General features: G+C 42.3%; 1 protein-coding gene across 1 annotated transcript; it reads left to right on the plus strand.

Moving 5' to 3' along the window:
- The first annotated feature begins 9,792 nt into the window (after nucleotides 1–9,792).
- LOC115589660 (complement C1q-like protein 4) lies at nucleotides 9,793–17,104 on the plus strand. The gene is made up of 3 exons (XM_030430716.1): nucleotides 9,793–9,867; nucleotides 15,169–15,297; nucleotides 16,053–17,104. The coding sequence occupies exons 1-3, from the start codon at nucleotides 9,840–9,842 to the stop codon at nucleotides 16,325–16,327; spliced, it is 432 nt and encodes a 143-aa protein (XP_030286576.1). The 5' UTR covers nucleotides 9,793–9,839; the 3' UTR covers nucleotides 16,328–17,104.
- Nucleotides 17,105–17,876: the final 772 nt, after the last annotated feature.

The raw sequence follows: 17,876 nt of genomic DNA on the forward strand, positions 1-17,876 counted from the left end.
GGTAGGAAAATTCAACACTTTACTTCTTACTCAAACTGAAATGCAAGGCAGTAACAGCCAGATATAAACGTCTGTGTATCACAGGGCTGCTGGCATGCTATGATTAACACGAACAGCACTTCTGCAATTCTGACAGCTTGACTAGAATGGAACGAAGACTGGATATTCAAATGCTGAACTGAACATCTTACAATTTCTACAGAGCACTTTCAACTTGAATTTATAGTGGCAATAGCAAATGGCTCAAAGTGGTGGTTAATAACCTAGAAGATTTTGGTTCATCAAATGTGTTATACATTTGATTGATAAATCAATTCTCACCGAAATGCAACTGTTTGTAAGTATATCAACATCGCCTCCTTGTAGTAGACTAGTGGGGTCAAGTGTAAAGACTTTTGGATAAAGGGTTCCTAACAGTGGCGGCTGGTGACTGAAAAAATTGGGGAGGACAGGAGGAAAACCAGTCCACGGTGTCATATTATTTTACAAGAATTCTTTAAAAAACCTTTTCATTAAATGGCTAATATATAAGACAAAAAAATAATCAAATTTGTATCCTTTCCGGGATTCGAACCCCAGTCACCTGTATGATAAGCAACTGCACTACCCCGTGTACTACCTTAGCAGTCGACATTTACATTTCACGACAGTCACTTTGTTGCTACTCTGTATTGTGTGCTCTGTAACTGTGTTGCTGTCCCGGTCGTGCCGCTAACGTTATGTCCTCCAGCAGGCTCCTCGCTAGCCTTCTTCCTCCCTCCAGCAGGCAGCCTGGCCCTGTTGCTGTCCTCCTCGGAGAGACGCTGAAGCTCAGTTTCTCTCCCTCTCTTGGGGTCGACAGAGAAACATCTAGCGGCTGCTTCTCCCGAGTTTTCCTCTGCATATTTTACGACAGAAAGTTTGAATTTGAAGTTGTGCTTTTTATTTTTTGCTGCACCGGAGCCATGGCGATCATCAGTGTGATACTGACTGACAGAAAGCAGCACAGCACAGGAAAAAGGCGAAGAAGAAATGACGTGCAGTGTCAGTGGTCACGTCTCCTTCTTTAATAAAAAACAATAATAATAATTAGACCCGACATTTATTTGGAACCGGCGGTTATTTATCAAAATATACACCTGAATCCGGCGTTTAAAGTCACCTGACGTTTTCACGAGCAGGATGCTTCCATTGAAAATCCATTAGAGAGCACCGGCAAGTCACAGTCCGCAGCCACGCAGTAATGGCGGCAGGCAAGATGGCGGCGCCCATAGATTTCGCCCCGGATTTGTGTATAAATGTGAGAATGAAATTTAGGAACTGTTATTGGACCAACCTGCTGTCAATCTTGCATTCTGGTTGCTGATTGGTAAGGGAGGACGTCCTCCCTTAGCGCGTCATTTTACGTGTCTTAGCCAATCATAGATCAGCATGAAAAAATCCTTAATGCACTGAGTGAATGGAAGGAGATCCCTCCCACGGAGGACAGAAGCCCTCCGTCCTCCTCTAGCCTCACCTTCCTGCTCCCTGCTCCTCTCACAGACTGCTCTGTCTCCTCCGTCTGCAGCTGTCGCTGTTCAACCGTTTTAAGTGGATTTTCTTCCAAAGAAGAAACTTTTTTATGATATAATATATATATATAATATTTTATAAATGATACTGAGATTTGGAAATGATTTATTTCAACCAGTTACTCTTTCTTAAAAATAAATTTATCTTCCTCTTGCCTCTCAAAAATAGAGGAGGACCAACCTCCTCTGCCTCTATGGACGAGCCTCCTCTGGTTCCTAATGTGAATCTCAAATTTTAGCAGTGGCCAAATTATGCTGAAATTAATATCACACAATTATGAATGATTGCCAACAGTACATTGCCTTACACGGGGCACCATATCTAAAGCTTCAAGGAAAATGAATCGGGAGTTTGGGGTGAAATGTGGCTGTCAATAATAATCAATGATTATCAGGGATGATTATTAATTATGATAGATAATGAGATCCGATTTACATTAGATCACCTCGGGGCACCATCCTTGAAGTAGGGAAAAGATAGCCAAATCACCAAATGCCTCTCATCAAAAGGTACTAAAGTTTCAACTGGGGACTGATGAATAATTCACTTAAAGCTGCAGTCTGGAGTTTTGAGAAAAAAGTGGACTTCGCCAGAAAATTTGAATGAGCACAGCTCCCAGGTCCCTGCCTTCAAAGCCCTTCCCAACAGAAGAACCTGCCATGCACGAGCAGGCTTGTAACCACAGTAACAGAGGAAGCCATATAACCAAGATGGTGCATTCAAAATAACAACAACACAATAAGCCCTGATTGTTCTATTTCTGATCAATACCACTAAATTACAGTGAGGAGTGCCGAGTCACCGTAGATGTCCTCAGTAACAAGCAATATTCCTCACATAGCGGTAGATGGTGTTAACAGCTAATCATTACTCAGCGCAACATTTTTGCCATGCTGCCTTTCTTCAGAGCCACTTAAGAGCGTACTAACACAAACTAACGTTACACATGCCTGGTCACTTTAAAGAAACTTTTACTAACCAGTAGCCATAAAGACAAAGTTATGCACCGGAGTTAGCATGCAAGGTAACAAGCTAGATATACCAACAAGCTACATAGCTTGAGTGGAACATCATAAGGCGATATGCGCTATTGCAAGTATTACTGTTACTGCCGCCAACATAGCCTTGTGGTTAAAAGAAATTAAACATATATCAAACAGGGGTCCTGACTTGTCCAGCAGAAAAGCGGTCAATTCTGCATTGCCCTTGAGCCCTTACAAATCCTGCAGCTCCAAATAATGCTCCAATATTTATCCTAGTTTTCTTTCTGGCATGGTCCAATTCTTTCTTTTTACACTGCTTTTCTTCGTCAGTCTTGTTATTTCTTCTTTTTGATGTGGACAATGGTGGGGCATTTGTCTGCTCAGTTGCCTTTCCGCCATTGTTTACAGTTTGAGTTGGAGCTTGAACTTATCTGACCAGGGGCACTGCCGAGTATGTACTGCGCGAGGGAGGGGGGCTACCAGCAGCGTATGCACGAGCGCAATTGACACTTCTCAGACACTCCCCTTGGCTGTGATTGGTTCTGTTGATCCGGGAGCGTTGGATTCTTGTAAATCAAATTCTGGCCACTGGGTGGACCCACATTCAGTGGATTTTTTCACAGTTGATCTGTATTTTCGTCTACTGTCAGATCATGATTACGATTTTTGCAAATATAACAAAGTATTTTACTTAACACAAAGATGAAAACACACAATCTTACTAACGTGTACTATATACAGGTGTGTGTGTGTGTGTGTGTGTGTGTGTGTGTTCGTGTGCGTGTGCGTGTGGAAGAACAAAAGCAAAATGGTGGCTAGGGTTCAAATTACCATGCCACACAGCATGGACGAAGGAAGACTACAAACAAAATGGCTGATCAAAAGGGTCTACAAGATGGCTGATTAAAGGGTTGGAATCAGGTCCAAGATAGTGGATCACCACTTGTGTCTTTGATAGGAGAGAACAAAGAAACAATGGTGGTGCTCACATCATGTACTCAGTGATATCACTTATGGGTGTGATATGCTCTAGGCTGAAGGAGTGTGTGTGTGTGTGTGTGTGTGTGTCATGCGATGCCAAGTTAGAGAAGATGGTTGGTTGCATGTAAAGACCCTGAGTGTGTGTGAAGCATAATTCAACTAACGTCAACATTATCTGTGTAGCAAATGACCAATAACCTGACCTGATATTGCAATAACAATAACCAAGTTGCAAACTTGCTTTGTGTTCCTTGAATTGTGTAGTTAGCTGGTAAGTTATGCATTGCAGCTGCTCCTAACTAAGCTGGAATACTAGCAGGACCTTGTGTCACTGCTGTGAGGAGAAGTTCATGACCCTGGCCTTCACTCCACCTTCAGTATAGAGACCCTGGAACACAACATGATACAGTCACTGCAGATACAGAAACCACCACATACTTATGTAATATAAATACACTCATATCAAATCAATAGATAAATAGATGTCAGAAGTTTATTAAAATGTTCATATTGTTTGCTTTGAAACTCCCAAACCCACCACACACAGCAGCGTCTATGTAATCATCAGTTCATATAAATCTGATATGTTTTCTCCTGATAAATGACCTTGTTATCTCTGGAAAACATTTGTTCTTCTGTGATATTGACACAAGTAACTTGTGATCTCGAGTAATCAAATAAAATGTAACTCATTATCAGGATAAAACTGATAAATAACAGTTTGACCCTGACCATTCAGGGCTTCTGTATTTTCTTTTTTTTTTGTAGGAACGAACCCATTTCTAACTAAATACTTTGAGATACTGCTCAATACCTGGTCAAACTTCAGTAAACCAGTAAACTGGGTGGTGCATTGCAGGCCCACATTTTCCCAAGAAAATGTTCAAAAATCAATTTTCTGTTGTTGATTAAGAATTAATTAATGAACAAAATAAGGGGAATTCAATTGCGAGGGCAGTGCACCACATGCACTTTGGAAGCATCAGATAATCTATAATTAAAACAAGAGTGTTTGTGTGTGTGTGTGTGTGTGTGTGTGTGTGTGTGTGTGTGTGTGTGTGTGCGTATGTGTTTGTGTGTGTATGTGTGTTCAGCTTTTGTTGAGACGTTGATGTTAATTAAACCTTGTGAAACAACGCCTTCTGAAACTCTGAGCTGACATTTTCTCAAGTATAGCCACAGGCATCTATTCATAGTCGCAATCATACCCAGCATCTAGAAGTGTCATTCTCTCAGCTTAAATTCTTTCAGCTTTGCCTCACATGACTTGTCGGTCTGTATTTGTTTGTAGGTATGTATGAATGAATGTACATTGGGTTTTGACTTGTGCACTGTACTATTTATTTTAAGCTCTTTATAACTATGAGTTAAAAAGTGCTACACAATTAAAGCTATTATTATTATTATCAATTCCATTAATCAACACAGTTACTGCCATCAGTCAAAAACAGCTCAGAATAACAGTCATGTTTTCACTTGTCTGGCGATGATAATCCAACAGTGTTGTTAAATTGTTTATTTTGCTCAAGAAATAGGAGAATCTTGTCAACCCATAAAAGAACAATTAATGCTTCAGTTAATCAGAAAAAAAGGCCTTCACAATCATCAAATTGGACCAGGGTTGTATGTCTGTTTGATGTTAACAGATCAATTGTGTATGGGTCATAAGTGATTATTGTCATGACTCTGGTTTCATGTCCTTTGTGTCATGTTCTTGTGTCTGGTTTTGTCTTGTGGTTTCTTGTATTTGATTTCCATGTCTTTGTATCATGTCTTGTTTTGTCTTATGTTTTGATTTTCCATGCCCTCATGTGTCCTTTAAATCAGGGGTTCATAAACTTTTCGACCTTGAGGCCCAATTTTTTCAGTGCAGAGTGGCCCGGGGCCCATTAATATTAACACTGTATATGCAGTAGGGAAGCTACTTTGCAAGCGTAGCTTGTAAAACGACATGTAGTTCAGCCTGGCAGTAGCTCCTCGAGAAATGTGGTTTGTAAAACTACTGCTAAAAAAAGTAGCTTTAGCAACTACTTATACTCATTATACTCATTTAACTCAGTGTTAAATAAATCAACATATGGTGTATATGAAATAAAATATAATAGCCTACAAAAAATTCACGTACAAGACAGCCGGTTCCGTTTGGCACTAAAAACATCTTTACTAACACTAAAAAGCCGCTTACATGCTGCACTGGCTGGGACACCAGTGTTGAACTTCTTCAAAGAAAAATAAAATAAAATGTATATTATATAGATCTTTTTCTTTATTAAAAAAATATCTTGTTATTGGCCAAAATTGTAGTTTGTAAATTCCTGTTGGTCCACCTCACCTATTCCTCATCTTGTCGTTAGTGTCTGTGTATTTAGTCTGTGTCTTCCCTGCACTCCTTGTCCAGTCATTGTCTCTGTCTGCGTCAGCCTCTGTTCATGCTCCTGCTCCTGTTCATGTCATGTCCTCCCAGTCTCCCCATGTTATGTGTTATTTTGGACTTTGATTCTTGCATTTTGCATTTTTGGTCTGAACTTTGCGTTTGTCTTTGCACTTTGTCATGCTGTTTTTGCCTTGGTTGCTACTTTGCTTTTTGTTCCCTTTTGTCTGTTTTTGTACCTGGTTCCCTTGATTTTTGCATTCAGCTTTGATTGAATAAAGCTCGCCTTTTGTTTACCCATATCCTTGCCTCCCGTGAGTAGCTGCGTTTGGGTCCACCTCCTATATCTCTTATGTTTTCCACCTTTAAACCCGGCTTGACAGAACGACCGGACCTGAAAGGACCCAGCAGTTAATGGCCTGGAAATTATTCGTTGGTACGAAGACTTGTGACAAAACCTGCTAGCAGGGCTCGTCAAATAGCTGCTAGCAACCTTTTCTTTCAGGCCCAAGCCCATGCCTCAGCCCATGCCTCAGCTCCAGCCTCAGCCGAAATGCCTCCTCTCTGGGGAACCTGGCTGGCCTACAAAGTGCCCCCACCGAGAAAGTGACGAGCCTGTCCACATCCTGGCTCCCTGAAGTCAGGCTCTGGGGTACCAGCCCATGCCTCTGCCACAGCCAAGCTACCAGCCCAAGTCCATGCCTCAGCCCCAGCTCCTTCATCTGTGGCCCGGTCGACACCTGCCAGTGGCCCTCAGTCGACGGGCCGGTCGACACCTGCCATTGGCCCTGAGTCGGCGGACCAGTCGACACCTGCCAGCGGCTCCCAGTTGGGCCACCCGGTCAACACCAGCCAGCGGCTCCCAGTCGGCGACCCGGTCGACCCCTGCCAGCGGCTCTCAGTCGGTGGCCCAGCCGACACCTGCTCCAAGTCCTGTCTCTGCTCCTCGGTCGGAGGCCTGGCTGAGTCACGTGCCAAGTTGAGTGCCTGCTCCTCAGTCGGAGGCCCGGCCAAGTCCAGTGCCAAGTCCAGTGCCTGCACCTCGGTCGGCTGCCCGGCCGAGTCCAGTGCCAAGTCCAGTGCCGGCTTCTCGGTCCCAGGCCCGGTTGAGTCCCGTGCCAAGTCCAGTGCCTGCTCCTTGGTCGGTTGCCTGGCCGAGTCCAGTGCCGTGTCCAGTGCAGAGTCCAGTGCCTGCTCCATGTTCCCAGGCCTGGCCGAGTCCCGTGCCAAGCCCAGTGCCTGCTCCTCAGTCCGAGGCCTGGCAGAGTCCCATGCCAAGTCCAGTCCCAGCTCCTCGGTCAGAGGCCCGGCTGAGTCCTGTCCCTGCTCCTCGGTTGGAGGCCTGGCCGAGGTCAGTCGCTGTCAGCCGTTCTCCGTTGGCTCCCAGGCCACCAGCCGCCAGCGACCCTTTGTCTGCTTCTAGGCTGACACTTCCCAGGAAGCTCCCAGGCCGTGGGCTCCCGATCAACTTCTGCCGGTGGCCCTGCCAAGGCCCAGGAGGGTTTCCCATCCAGCGGCCCGGCTTCAAGTGGGTTCCAGCCCACACCTTCGCCGCCGGCATCCAGTGGGTTTCAGCCCACGCTGCCTCCACCGGCTTTCAGTGGGTCGCAGCACACGCAGCTTGTGCCAGCTTCCAGAGAATCCCTGCCTTCATCTACGAGCCCATGCCCTCCAGTGGGTCCCAGCCCACGCCGCCTCCGCCGGCCCCCGTGGGTCCCATCCCAGGCTGCCTCTGGATTCATGCTCTTTGTGTCGTGTGCTTGTGTCTGGTTTTGTCTTGCGGTTTCTTGTATTTGATGTCCATGTCTTTGTATCATGTCTTGTTGTGTCTTGTGTTTTGATTTTCCATTCCCTCACGTGTCCTTTAAATGTCTTCTGTGTTCTTCCCTCTGTCTCCCTCTGTCTGTCAGTGTTCTCATCCATGCATTCCCCTCATTATCTCACCTGTTGGTCCACCTCACCTGTTCCTCGTCTTGTCGTTGTAGTGTCTGTGTATTTAGTCTGTGTCTTCCCTGCACTCCTTGTCTGGTCATTAGCCCTTTTTACACAGCGTCTCCGCATTATCTCCAGAGTGGTGGTTCGCCAATTCTCCCCTGATGGTGATTCACACAGAGCGAAGCATCTCTGCCTTCACATGTGTAATTCACACAGAAAGCCGGTGCTGCGGCTCCTAAAGAGGTGTGACGGTACACGTCATGTTGATGATGTCGGTGTTTCCCCAGGTGTTCCCCTCTGTTAATCCAAACCTGCGGACAGTTTATAATCATATGGATGCTGTTATAATGTGTAGTGATTGAGATCCTGACCCACCAAACATCCTGGAAAGTGACGGAGTTAAGTTTTTTGCGCTAAATTACATAATTATACATAATCACCTTCAGTAAACAGGACGCTGTCTGATTCTGCACTCGTGGTGATTTATTCTCGTCACAAACACTCGGTGAGTTAAAGTTTTTTGCCGGTGACAGACGCTGTTTTTTGAGCAGAAATGTGAGGAAGAGTCAGGAGGACAGGCGGGAGGATGGACAGGAGGACAGACGCTTCTCCACGTACAGCTGTGGTATTTGTTTTCCTCATATAAGTTGCCAAAGACAGTTACAGGTACTACGTTACTTTTGTTTGGTCCTGTAACGTTACTTTGTGGGGCATTTCTGTGTAGTTATCAGACTGTATGATCGACACGCCCTCGCTCCGCGCCTCTGGATATCCGTTCACACTGGGACGGCTCACCAATAATGCTGCCCTGATACTACCTCCAGTGGCTGATCAGCGCCGGAGCAAAATTTACCCCCTCTCCGCATCTGAAACTTTCACACAGAGGAGGGTGCGGAGAATTGCCGCAGGACCCCTGCATGCAAATGGCAGTGTGAAAGAGGCTATTGTCTCTGTCTGCGTCAGCCTCCGTTCATGCTCCTGCTCCTGTTCATGTCATGTCCTCCCAGTCTCCCCATGGTATGTGTTATTTTGGACTTTGATTCTTGCCACTGAGCCGTGTACCTTCAGAGTCCACAGTTACAGTCATAGCGCCCTCTAGTGGCAACAGGAAATGACAAGTTTCTCTACTGCTATCAACTCCTGCTAGAAGGTTGACCAGATCCACCTCAGATTTGGTCAGAAAATCTTTAACGCCTTTATGATGGTGAAGATTGTAAGTTCTCATTGGATGCCGATGCAGTGGCAAGGAACCACTGCCACGAAACAGGAAGTTGTTATAGCTTCTGTGTAAATGGACCAGTCACAAATTTCACATATTTGATCAGACTCCTGCCCAAAACATTACTACATGCCAGTTACCCCCAACTGCAGACAGGTGGCAATCATAGTTTGATTTACGTAACATTTCCTTGGTGAACTCTAATCTTCATATACTTCAACCTATTGAGTTCGTAATCAATCGGCTCTCGGACCACATAGTGGATACAGGAAGTCACATTGACATCCTTTGCACGCCTGGATGGGCGATGGTTCGAGGGCCTGCTCATCACTGCTTGCAGTTTTTGTTAACTCAGAAGCCCAACTACACAACGAATCATAAAAACGTATGATTCTTGTAATTGTTCGTTGTGTGGTTGGGTTTCTGTTTGCTGATTGTGCTGTTGTTAATGTTTCATTTAAGGTCTCTCTTTTTGATTAAAAAAGATTAAATCCTCCCAACAGGAAATCCTTCACCAAGGCTCAGGTGTACTTTTCCTTTTAGAAATTCCAACATTTGCTATCGTCTAGTGTTTCATAAGGGAAAGTTACTGACCTAAGTAAACTTGTGAATACCAGTATAACAAGTTGGTGGAGGCTGTACATTTCCTGAAACTTAATCAGCTAGATTGCTAATTGGATAAGGGACAGGCGTGACAAAACATCAATCGAACAACATAAAAGCAACAACGGAGATCCCCTCAGTCACAACTCCGGAGACCAGCAGAACGAGAGAGAAACAGTCTACCTGCTATCCCAACATGAGTGATCAACCAACAGAGATGGCAGGTAGAGTAAAACTTTTCTTTAAAGACTTTAATGAAGAATGTATTCAAGAGCAACTTTTGGGTTTATCTCTTTAGTTGATCAACTTGTACAAACTGGATTTGACAGAGATAATTTATAAAATAATAACGGTAATGGTAATAAAAATAGTTTCACAGTTCCAAAAATGAACTAGTTCATAGTTTTTTTTTTTTTCAATATGTTGCTGCAAGCGATTTTTCAAAATTATTGCCACAGCCCATATAGAACCACAGACACCTATTATTTTATCAGTTTTAAAACAGAAACAGCAGCTCTCCAACAATATACTGCAAAACCAGGTTGTCCAGCTGCGGCTGGGAGATGAAGACAACGGATCCGGTAGAGGATCCGTTTTGGCTCGCCGTTGCCGTGTCTTTTGATTTTTTTGCACACACCTTGAAATACGGAGCCCTGGAGGTGGCATGGATGGGGGGTTTTGTGCGACTTACTATCTCACGCGCGTGACTAACTGTATCTTGCGCTCGCGACTTAGTATCTCGCATGTGCAAGATATTTTTTGAATTTATTTAATTTTTTATGGCATGGACACCTTTATCAAGCAGCTGACTGATAGGAAATATGGGAGAGAGAGGGGGATGTGACATGCAGCAAAGGACCTCCGGCCGGAATCGAACCGGGGTCGGCTGCGTATATGGCATGAGCTCTAGCCACTCGACCACCTGCGCGCCGCACATGCAAGATATTAAAGCGCATTTTGACGTAATTAAACAGTGCAGTCAGTTAAATGCAGGCTTATTATTATTATGGATTGAGACCATCTCAGAATTTTAATTGATTAATTAATTAAGTTAATAAAGGTTCTTATTGTTATTGTGTAACGGTAAGAGGTACATGTAACAGGTATTTTGATGATCCACGATGAGTGTCCAGGTGTTTTAATAGCTATTTTAATAGCTGTTTTAATGGCTATTATGCTAGCCATGATGGAGGAGTTGTCAAGGTAGTAGTTTGGTTATAATTGATTTATGAAATAACGTTGCAGCAGTCACAACTGGCAATCAGGACAAACGATTAACAATGGATGCAGGTGCATATAGTATCATATTCATGTGAAAGTTGTGACAGAAAACCTAAATTTACTAAAATACCTTCAATTTTCCACGACATTCTCACACAGACCACGTTCTCTCGGCTTTCACAGTACACTAAACATGTTTGTTGTCTTCTGTTATTATACAAAACAGACATACTATTGCTCTTTATACCACAAGGGGGCGCTGTTGTATAAGACAGGTCATAGTTAACACGCTGCACATAGAGAGGTCAGAGTGCAACAACATGGCGACTATGTACGATACGACACTGCTACTGAGAACAATGTTACAGTACAAGTTATGGAAGTAATCGGCACTTGTTTATGATTCCAGCCTCCCATCATTGTTGAGTTAACACCACAACGTTCACTTCATTCAATCATTTGAGACAGAGTGCCACTGCATCTTACTATCTCGCGCGCACGAGATACAGCAAGTGTCGCACGTGCGTGATAGTAACTGGCGCGTGCGAGATAGTAACTGGCACGTGCGAGATGGCAACTATGGAGGACCAAACCTGACATAAGTATAAATAAATAAATAAATGCATAAATAAATACATAAAAAAAAACAAAAAACATAAATAAATGCTGAAATAAATAAATAAATGTATAAATAAATAAATGCATACATAAATACATGCATAAATAAATGAATAAATAAATAAATGCTGAAATAAATAAATAAAAGTTTAAATAAAAGAATAAATGCTTTTTATTTATTTTTACATTTCTGTTCACCTACATTTATTTAATTCTGTATTTCTGTTCACCTACATTTATTTATTTCTGTATTTCTGTTCACCTACATATATTTATTTCTGTATTTCTGTGTCCATATGTAAATGAGGAGGTAGGAGGTCTTAACCTCAGTCAAGAGCATGATTGGTCAAATCGGAGAGCTAGACAAAAGCAAACGATTCGTGATCTCAAGCCTTGCTCTCTGTAACGTTGTAAAACAGCTCCAGTTAGCTTAATGGCCTCGACCAGTGTGACAGGTTAACTGGCGTTCATTTTAACTTGCGAGGGTCCCAGATATGCTGGTGGTGTGGTTTGAGAATCCTGTCTGGAGAGCCATGTCCGCTAACCAGGAAAAACATTCTGCTCATCGCTCCAAGTCGTGTATACGTGTATTCGTTTTGACGTGGCTTGAACACTTCTAGCAGTGGTTTGCAACTTGCAAACCACTGCTAGACGAGTGCTACAGAGCACAAATCGTCCAAAAGTGCATGTTGTCGGTCTCATATCTTTGTCGTGAATCTCTGTACAGTTAAACAACTCATGTGTGGAACAGTATTAAGCATTTGTTCACGCCGAGCGGCTCGAGAGCGGCGTGGACACCGCTGTTAGCTGTTAGCTGTTAGCTGCTTGCTGTAGCGCTAAGAGCGTAGCGTCCAGGTTAACTGTTGACACATGTTACCACCGAGAGTGAGATACATGTCTGGGCTTCCCATGAACCATTGTCGCTACTTGTGTTTGTATCACAGGTTGATCTGGATGTCTCACGATTTGCCACAGCTGATTGACCTCACGCTGAGCTCGGGCTGGATGTCAACGTACTCTGCAGGCTGTTTGACCAGCAGGCTGTATGACAGTGTACAGTTTTCACACCGACTTAGCTTCAGCTTAATAACGATGTATGCGGCTCGGAATGATGGCTTTAAACGACCATTTGAACAGTGCGGAATGAAAAATACCCGATGGTAACCGGTGTCACAAGGTAGCCTGGACGCTGCGCTACAGCGAGCAGCTAACAGCTAACATAAGAGCTAAAAGGGGTCTCCACCCCGCTCTCGAGCCGCTCGGCGTGAACACATGCCTCAGCCTGTTCCACACATGAGTTATTTGAGAGTACAGACATTCACGACAAAGATATGAGACTGACAACATGCACTTTTGGACGATTTGTGCTCTGTAGCGCTCGTCTAGAATACACATATACATGACTTGGAGCGATGAGCAGAATGTTTTTCCTGGTTAGCGGACATGGCTGAGGACCCCTCTCTCTCCAGACGGGATTCTCAAACCACACCACCAGCACACCTGGGACCCTCGCAAGTTAAAATGAACGGCAGTCAAATTCATAACTAAACCAGAGCTACATGAACAAATGTCAACAACTGCAGCTAGCAGTTAGCTGAGCGGGCTTGCTGGTAGCCAGCAACATTCCTGTACAGTGTACAGGAATCAGCGCTGCTAGTAAGGCAGAAGTAGTAGACCCTCATCGAGCACACTCCTGTAACCAATCATGCTCTTGACTGAGGTTAGGACCTCCTACCTCCTCATTTACATATGGACACAGAAATACAGAAATAAATATATGTAGGTGAACAGAAATACAGAAATACAGAAATAAATAAATGTAGGTGAACAGAAATACAGAAATAAATAAATGTAGGTGAACAGAAATGTATAAATAAATAAAAAGCATTTATTCTTTTATTTAAACTTTTATTTATTTATTTATACATTTATTTCAGCATTTATTTATTTATTCATTTATTTATGCATGTATTTATTTATGCATTTATTTATTTATACATTTATTTATTTATTTCAGCATTTATTTATGTATTTATTTATGTATTTATTTATGCATTTATTTATTAATTTATTTATTTATACTTATGTCAGGTTTGGTCCTCCATAGATAACTGCCGCGTGCAAGATAGTAAGTCCCACTCGCAAGATAAAAAAAACCCAAAAAAAAACAAAAAACAAAAAACAAAAAACAAAAAACTGTCCATGTCACCTCCAGGGCTCCATATTGAAAGACTAGCCGGGTGCTTTAGTTCAATTTGCCGTTTCAGGTTTGCTGTTGTTGATGTATGAGTTGCTTCTTGAAACCTGGCTGGCAAAGTTTACACAAAAGGTCAGATTTTTCCCAGCTGTATCATCACTGACCTTTTCATAAAATTGTTCTAAGTAATCATACGAAGATGCCGTATTAATGGTGGAGGCAGAGTAGGGCTGGGTATTGTTAAGAACCTCACAATTCAATTTCGATTCTTTAGGTCGCATTTCGATTTAATATCGATTCGATTCAATACTGATTGAAATGCTTCGATATTGATTCAGTAATAAGTAGTAATAAACAAATAATTCATTAGAGTACCTGTTGATAATTTTAATAATAAAAAAAAAGTAATCTTAAATTATAAATGTTTCCTCTGGGAAGTTCTAGTTCAAACTGAAATATAAACAAAGGCACACGATGTGTTAAATTATAAAATAAGTGCAACCATAGTTAAGCTGAGAAAGTGCCATTGTTTCTGGGACTGCATGTTACATTTTTGTCTGACATAAACATAACCGGGGTAAAACTTTGACACTAAACCCCCCTCTCTCCCCGGAGGAGAGTGCTACTCGCGGGCGCACGGTGCAGCGGCCAGGGGGAGACCGGCTGCACTGGGAGTTTACAGTCTCCTAAAGAGCGGTGCGTCAGACATCGGTTACCTGCCTCCGCAGCCCTGACGGTGTTTCCGCGGCGCATCACCCTCCGACCCTCAAGCGAGGTCGCGGGAAGACGCTTTCCAGCTGCTGGAGGCGGGGACCGAGAGGCGTCCGGCGAGGGACAGCGGGTGGTCGGGGCCACTGCTTGCCTGAATAGATTCAGAGGATTTTCTGAATCGATATTGAATTGCGAAAACATATATTGCAATGCATTAATGAATCGATATTTTTCCCCACCTCTAAGGCAGAGTCTGAGGTAGTGCTGCTGCCTTCGTTTTGCCTCCATGCTTCGCATTTTGGTGATGCATGCGGCGGTGCGATGGGGGGTGAATACTTTTGCACGCCACACTTTTCTGTTTTTTATTTGTAAAATTTAAAACCATGTATTATTTTACTTCCAGTTCACAATTATGCTCCACTTTGTGTTGGTCTATCACATAAAATCACAATAAAATACATTTACATTTGTGGTTAAAACGTGACACAATATGGAAAAGTTCAAAGGGGGTGAGTACTTTTGCAAGGCACTGTAAGGTTGAAAAATGTTCATATGCATGTGATGAACCTCAATCTTATAATTTTGCGGCTGCTCGGCCTCCAAGGGTCACTTAACAACAACAAAAAGTCAGACTTGTGAAAAAAAAGTCAGAACTACATTTTTATTCTCAGTGGCCCTAATCCTGTTCTGTATGTTTGTATTGTGATGGAATACATCATGTTCTACAAGAGAAATGCTTTAATCAAATGACAGGATGGAACTATGTTATTTCACACAGGCAAAACCAAGGTAGCATTCAGTGCATTGTTAGAGAAAGGTAAGGCATATGGACCATTCGACACAGACGTAACTCTGCCTTACAACAAAGTGTTCACAAACATCGGTGATGCCTACAGCAGCTGTACAGGTAAGGACATCACATGCAACCTGAGTCACCTGTAACTGTTAGATTGTTGATACATTTTACAAACTGGCCTGATAAATATGCTGTAGCTGTATCTCATTAATAATTTATGTAATCTGATTACTATCTGTACCTGTTCAAAGTGTGACAGATTATCAAGATTTATAGTTTACTGATGACCTGTGCAGTGTCAGACAGATAAAAAAAAAACAAAAACAAAAAAAAACGTATCAGTAATATTATACTGTATGTTAACAATGAAGTGCCAATGTAGCAGTACAAACTTGACATGTAGTTTAATACATCTGGGCATTCATACTAATTTTGAGAAGTGGGTGGGACTTTTCCCATTCTAGTAAAATGGCTGCGACACCCATGATAAATTAGTCACTGAATCAATTTACATACGTTTAGTGTTTTATTTTCTTCAAACATGTTTTCTGAGGCACTTCCTCAGGATGAAATGGCAAAATGTCAACCTACTGATAATATTTCTGATGCTACTATAACCAGATAAAATCAAACTACCTGTTAAATGGCATCAGAATACAGGAAATGACATCTACTCTACTAAAAGGTTTTCAAGGGGAGAAACTCCAAACCTGTGTTAAAATTGTCCCACCAACATTTTCTCTACACTTTCTACACAGAGGCATGAAGTAGATGCATTTTTTTCCGTTACTGAATCTTCTCCAAAAATTCAAATGCATGTCCAGAAATGATTCTTCTTTGGCTACACACCTCTGTTGTTTTCACAGGCGCCTTCACTGCACCTGTTGCCGGTGTTTATTATTTCACCTTCTTCTATCATGCTGGAGGAAAACAGGCATCAAAGCTGGAGCTCTTCAAGAACAGCGAGATGATAGTCATGACATCTGATCACCAATCAGGCTCTGATGGAGCTGATAATGGAGGAAATGCAGTTGTCCTGCAGCTGCGGAAAGGAGACCAGGTTTATGTGCGCATGGCTGCAAATAGTCATGTTTGGGCAGCTGAAAACCACACCACCTTCAGTGGTTTCCTGCTCAGTTAGAATCAGAGAGAATCAATGAATTCAGAAAGATGTTTCCAACAACCTGAGATCAATGATGCACCGACTGAGATACCATTCAGATGTACATTTAGATTAAAACAGGTGGCTGTTGCTGTCATATTACTCTGATCACCCAGAATATATGTTATTATTCCGCTGAGTCTGAACTGTCCCATTTACTGTTTGATGTCATGAAAGTGACAATAAATATATGGTCCACAGAGGATCAACTCTTTCATTTTGGACACTACCATTTACCAGATAAAACTCAAATATTAAATATTAAATCATGGATCTCAGGTGTGAGGAAACTTCCTGAGTTCTTTCCAATATGATTCTGCTTTTGCTTGCTGTCTTATATATCCACCGTGATATTACAATGTTTAAGTTGTTGGGAAACTAAATACAAGTAAACTCATTATAAAGGAGTTCAGCCTGGAGGGGGTTCAGACCTCTTCCTGTGTGTCTGTACAACAAGAGGATATATGTGTGGAGGAGTTTAAGGAGCAGGTGGAGGTGGAAGATGTTTGAGATGTTTTGATGTATGAAGGAAGAAGAACAATGTGTCTTCAACCTGGAAAAAGTCCCGACCAGGTAAAGAAAGGTTGAGTAACACCTTGAGTGAAATCATGTATATCCTGTTGTTGTCTACAGTTAATGTGTGTTATCTCAAAGTGCTGTAAGAACTGAGGAGAGACTGCCTCTCCTCAGTCATGTCTGTGTACTGCTGATGATGGCTCCTAATGCAACAATAAAAATCTGCTGAGCATCTGAAAACTTTTGTGTCATTTGGTTTGTGAACACAAACTCATCTGCACTCCACAGTTTTCATGACATGTACAGATAATAATAAGTGAAGGTTTTTCAAGTGCAGAGATCCATCTTTGATAAGAAAATAAGCACTTGGATGTCATATTCATGAAAGCCCTGAGAGGCAAGTGTACATTTTGGTTTAGTCTAACCACTTTTATTTGTTTCAATCTGTTTTCAGCCTCAACAGTTTCAAAAACTCAAACTTCCTGCCAGGCACTAAATAGCAGGTTAGAACTTGACCTGATTGCACTGTTCTCACTGAATGCTTCCCTCTATGTCCTCCGTGCTTGTTTGGGAATGCTACCTGTAAGAACGCAGCAAACGTACAAGGTCCATCTGGACTGATGCAAAGATTTCACGAAACAAAAAAGGCTTCTTTCCCAATTAAATAAGCAATCCTTCTCCATTTAAAAAAACAAATCATTGTGGATAGAAAGATTGATTGAAACTTGCTGGTCAGGGCATTATTGTGTTTTTGACAGACCTGTAACCTGAACTGAGGTTAAAATTGTGAATAAAAACATCACCCAGACCTTGTTTGCCTATTTAGTGTCTAAATTGAGTTAAATATCCGATTTGTAAATACAATGAGGTTATAACACAATCATAAGCATCATTTTTCAGAGGTGAAATGAGTCTTTTAAAGGAGACATATAATATTCTTTCATTTTTTCCTCTCCTTCAGTGTGTTATTTGGGTTTTTGTGCATGTAAAAGGTCTTAAAGTTAAAAAGGTC

The sequence above is a fragment of the Sparus aurata genome, chromosome 10, assembly GCF_900880675.1.
Source record: "Sparus aurata chromosome 10, fSpaAur1.1, whole genome shotgun sequence".
Taxonomy (NCBI): Eukaryota; Metazoa; Chordata; class Actinopteri; order Spariformes; family Sparidae; genus Sparus; species Sparus aurata.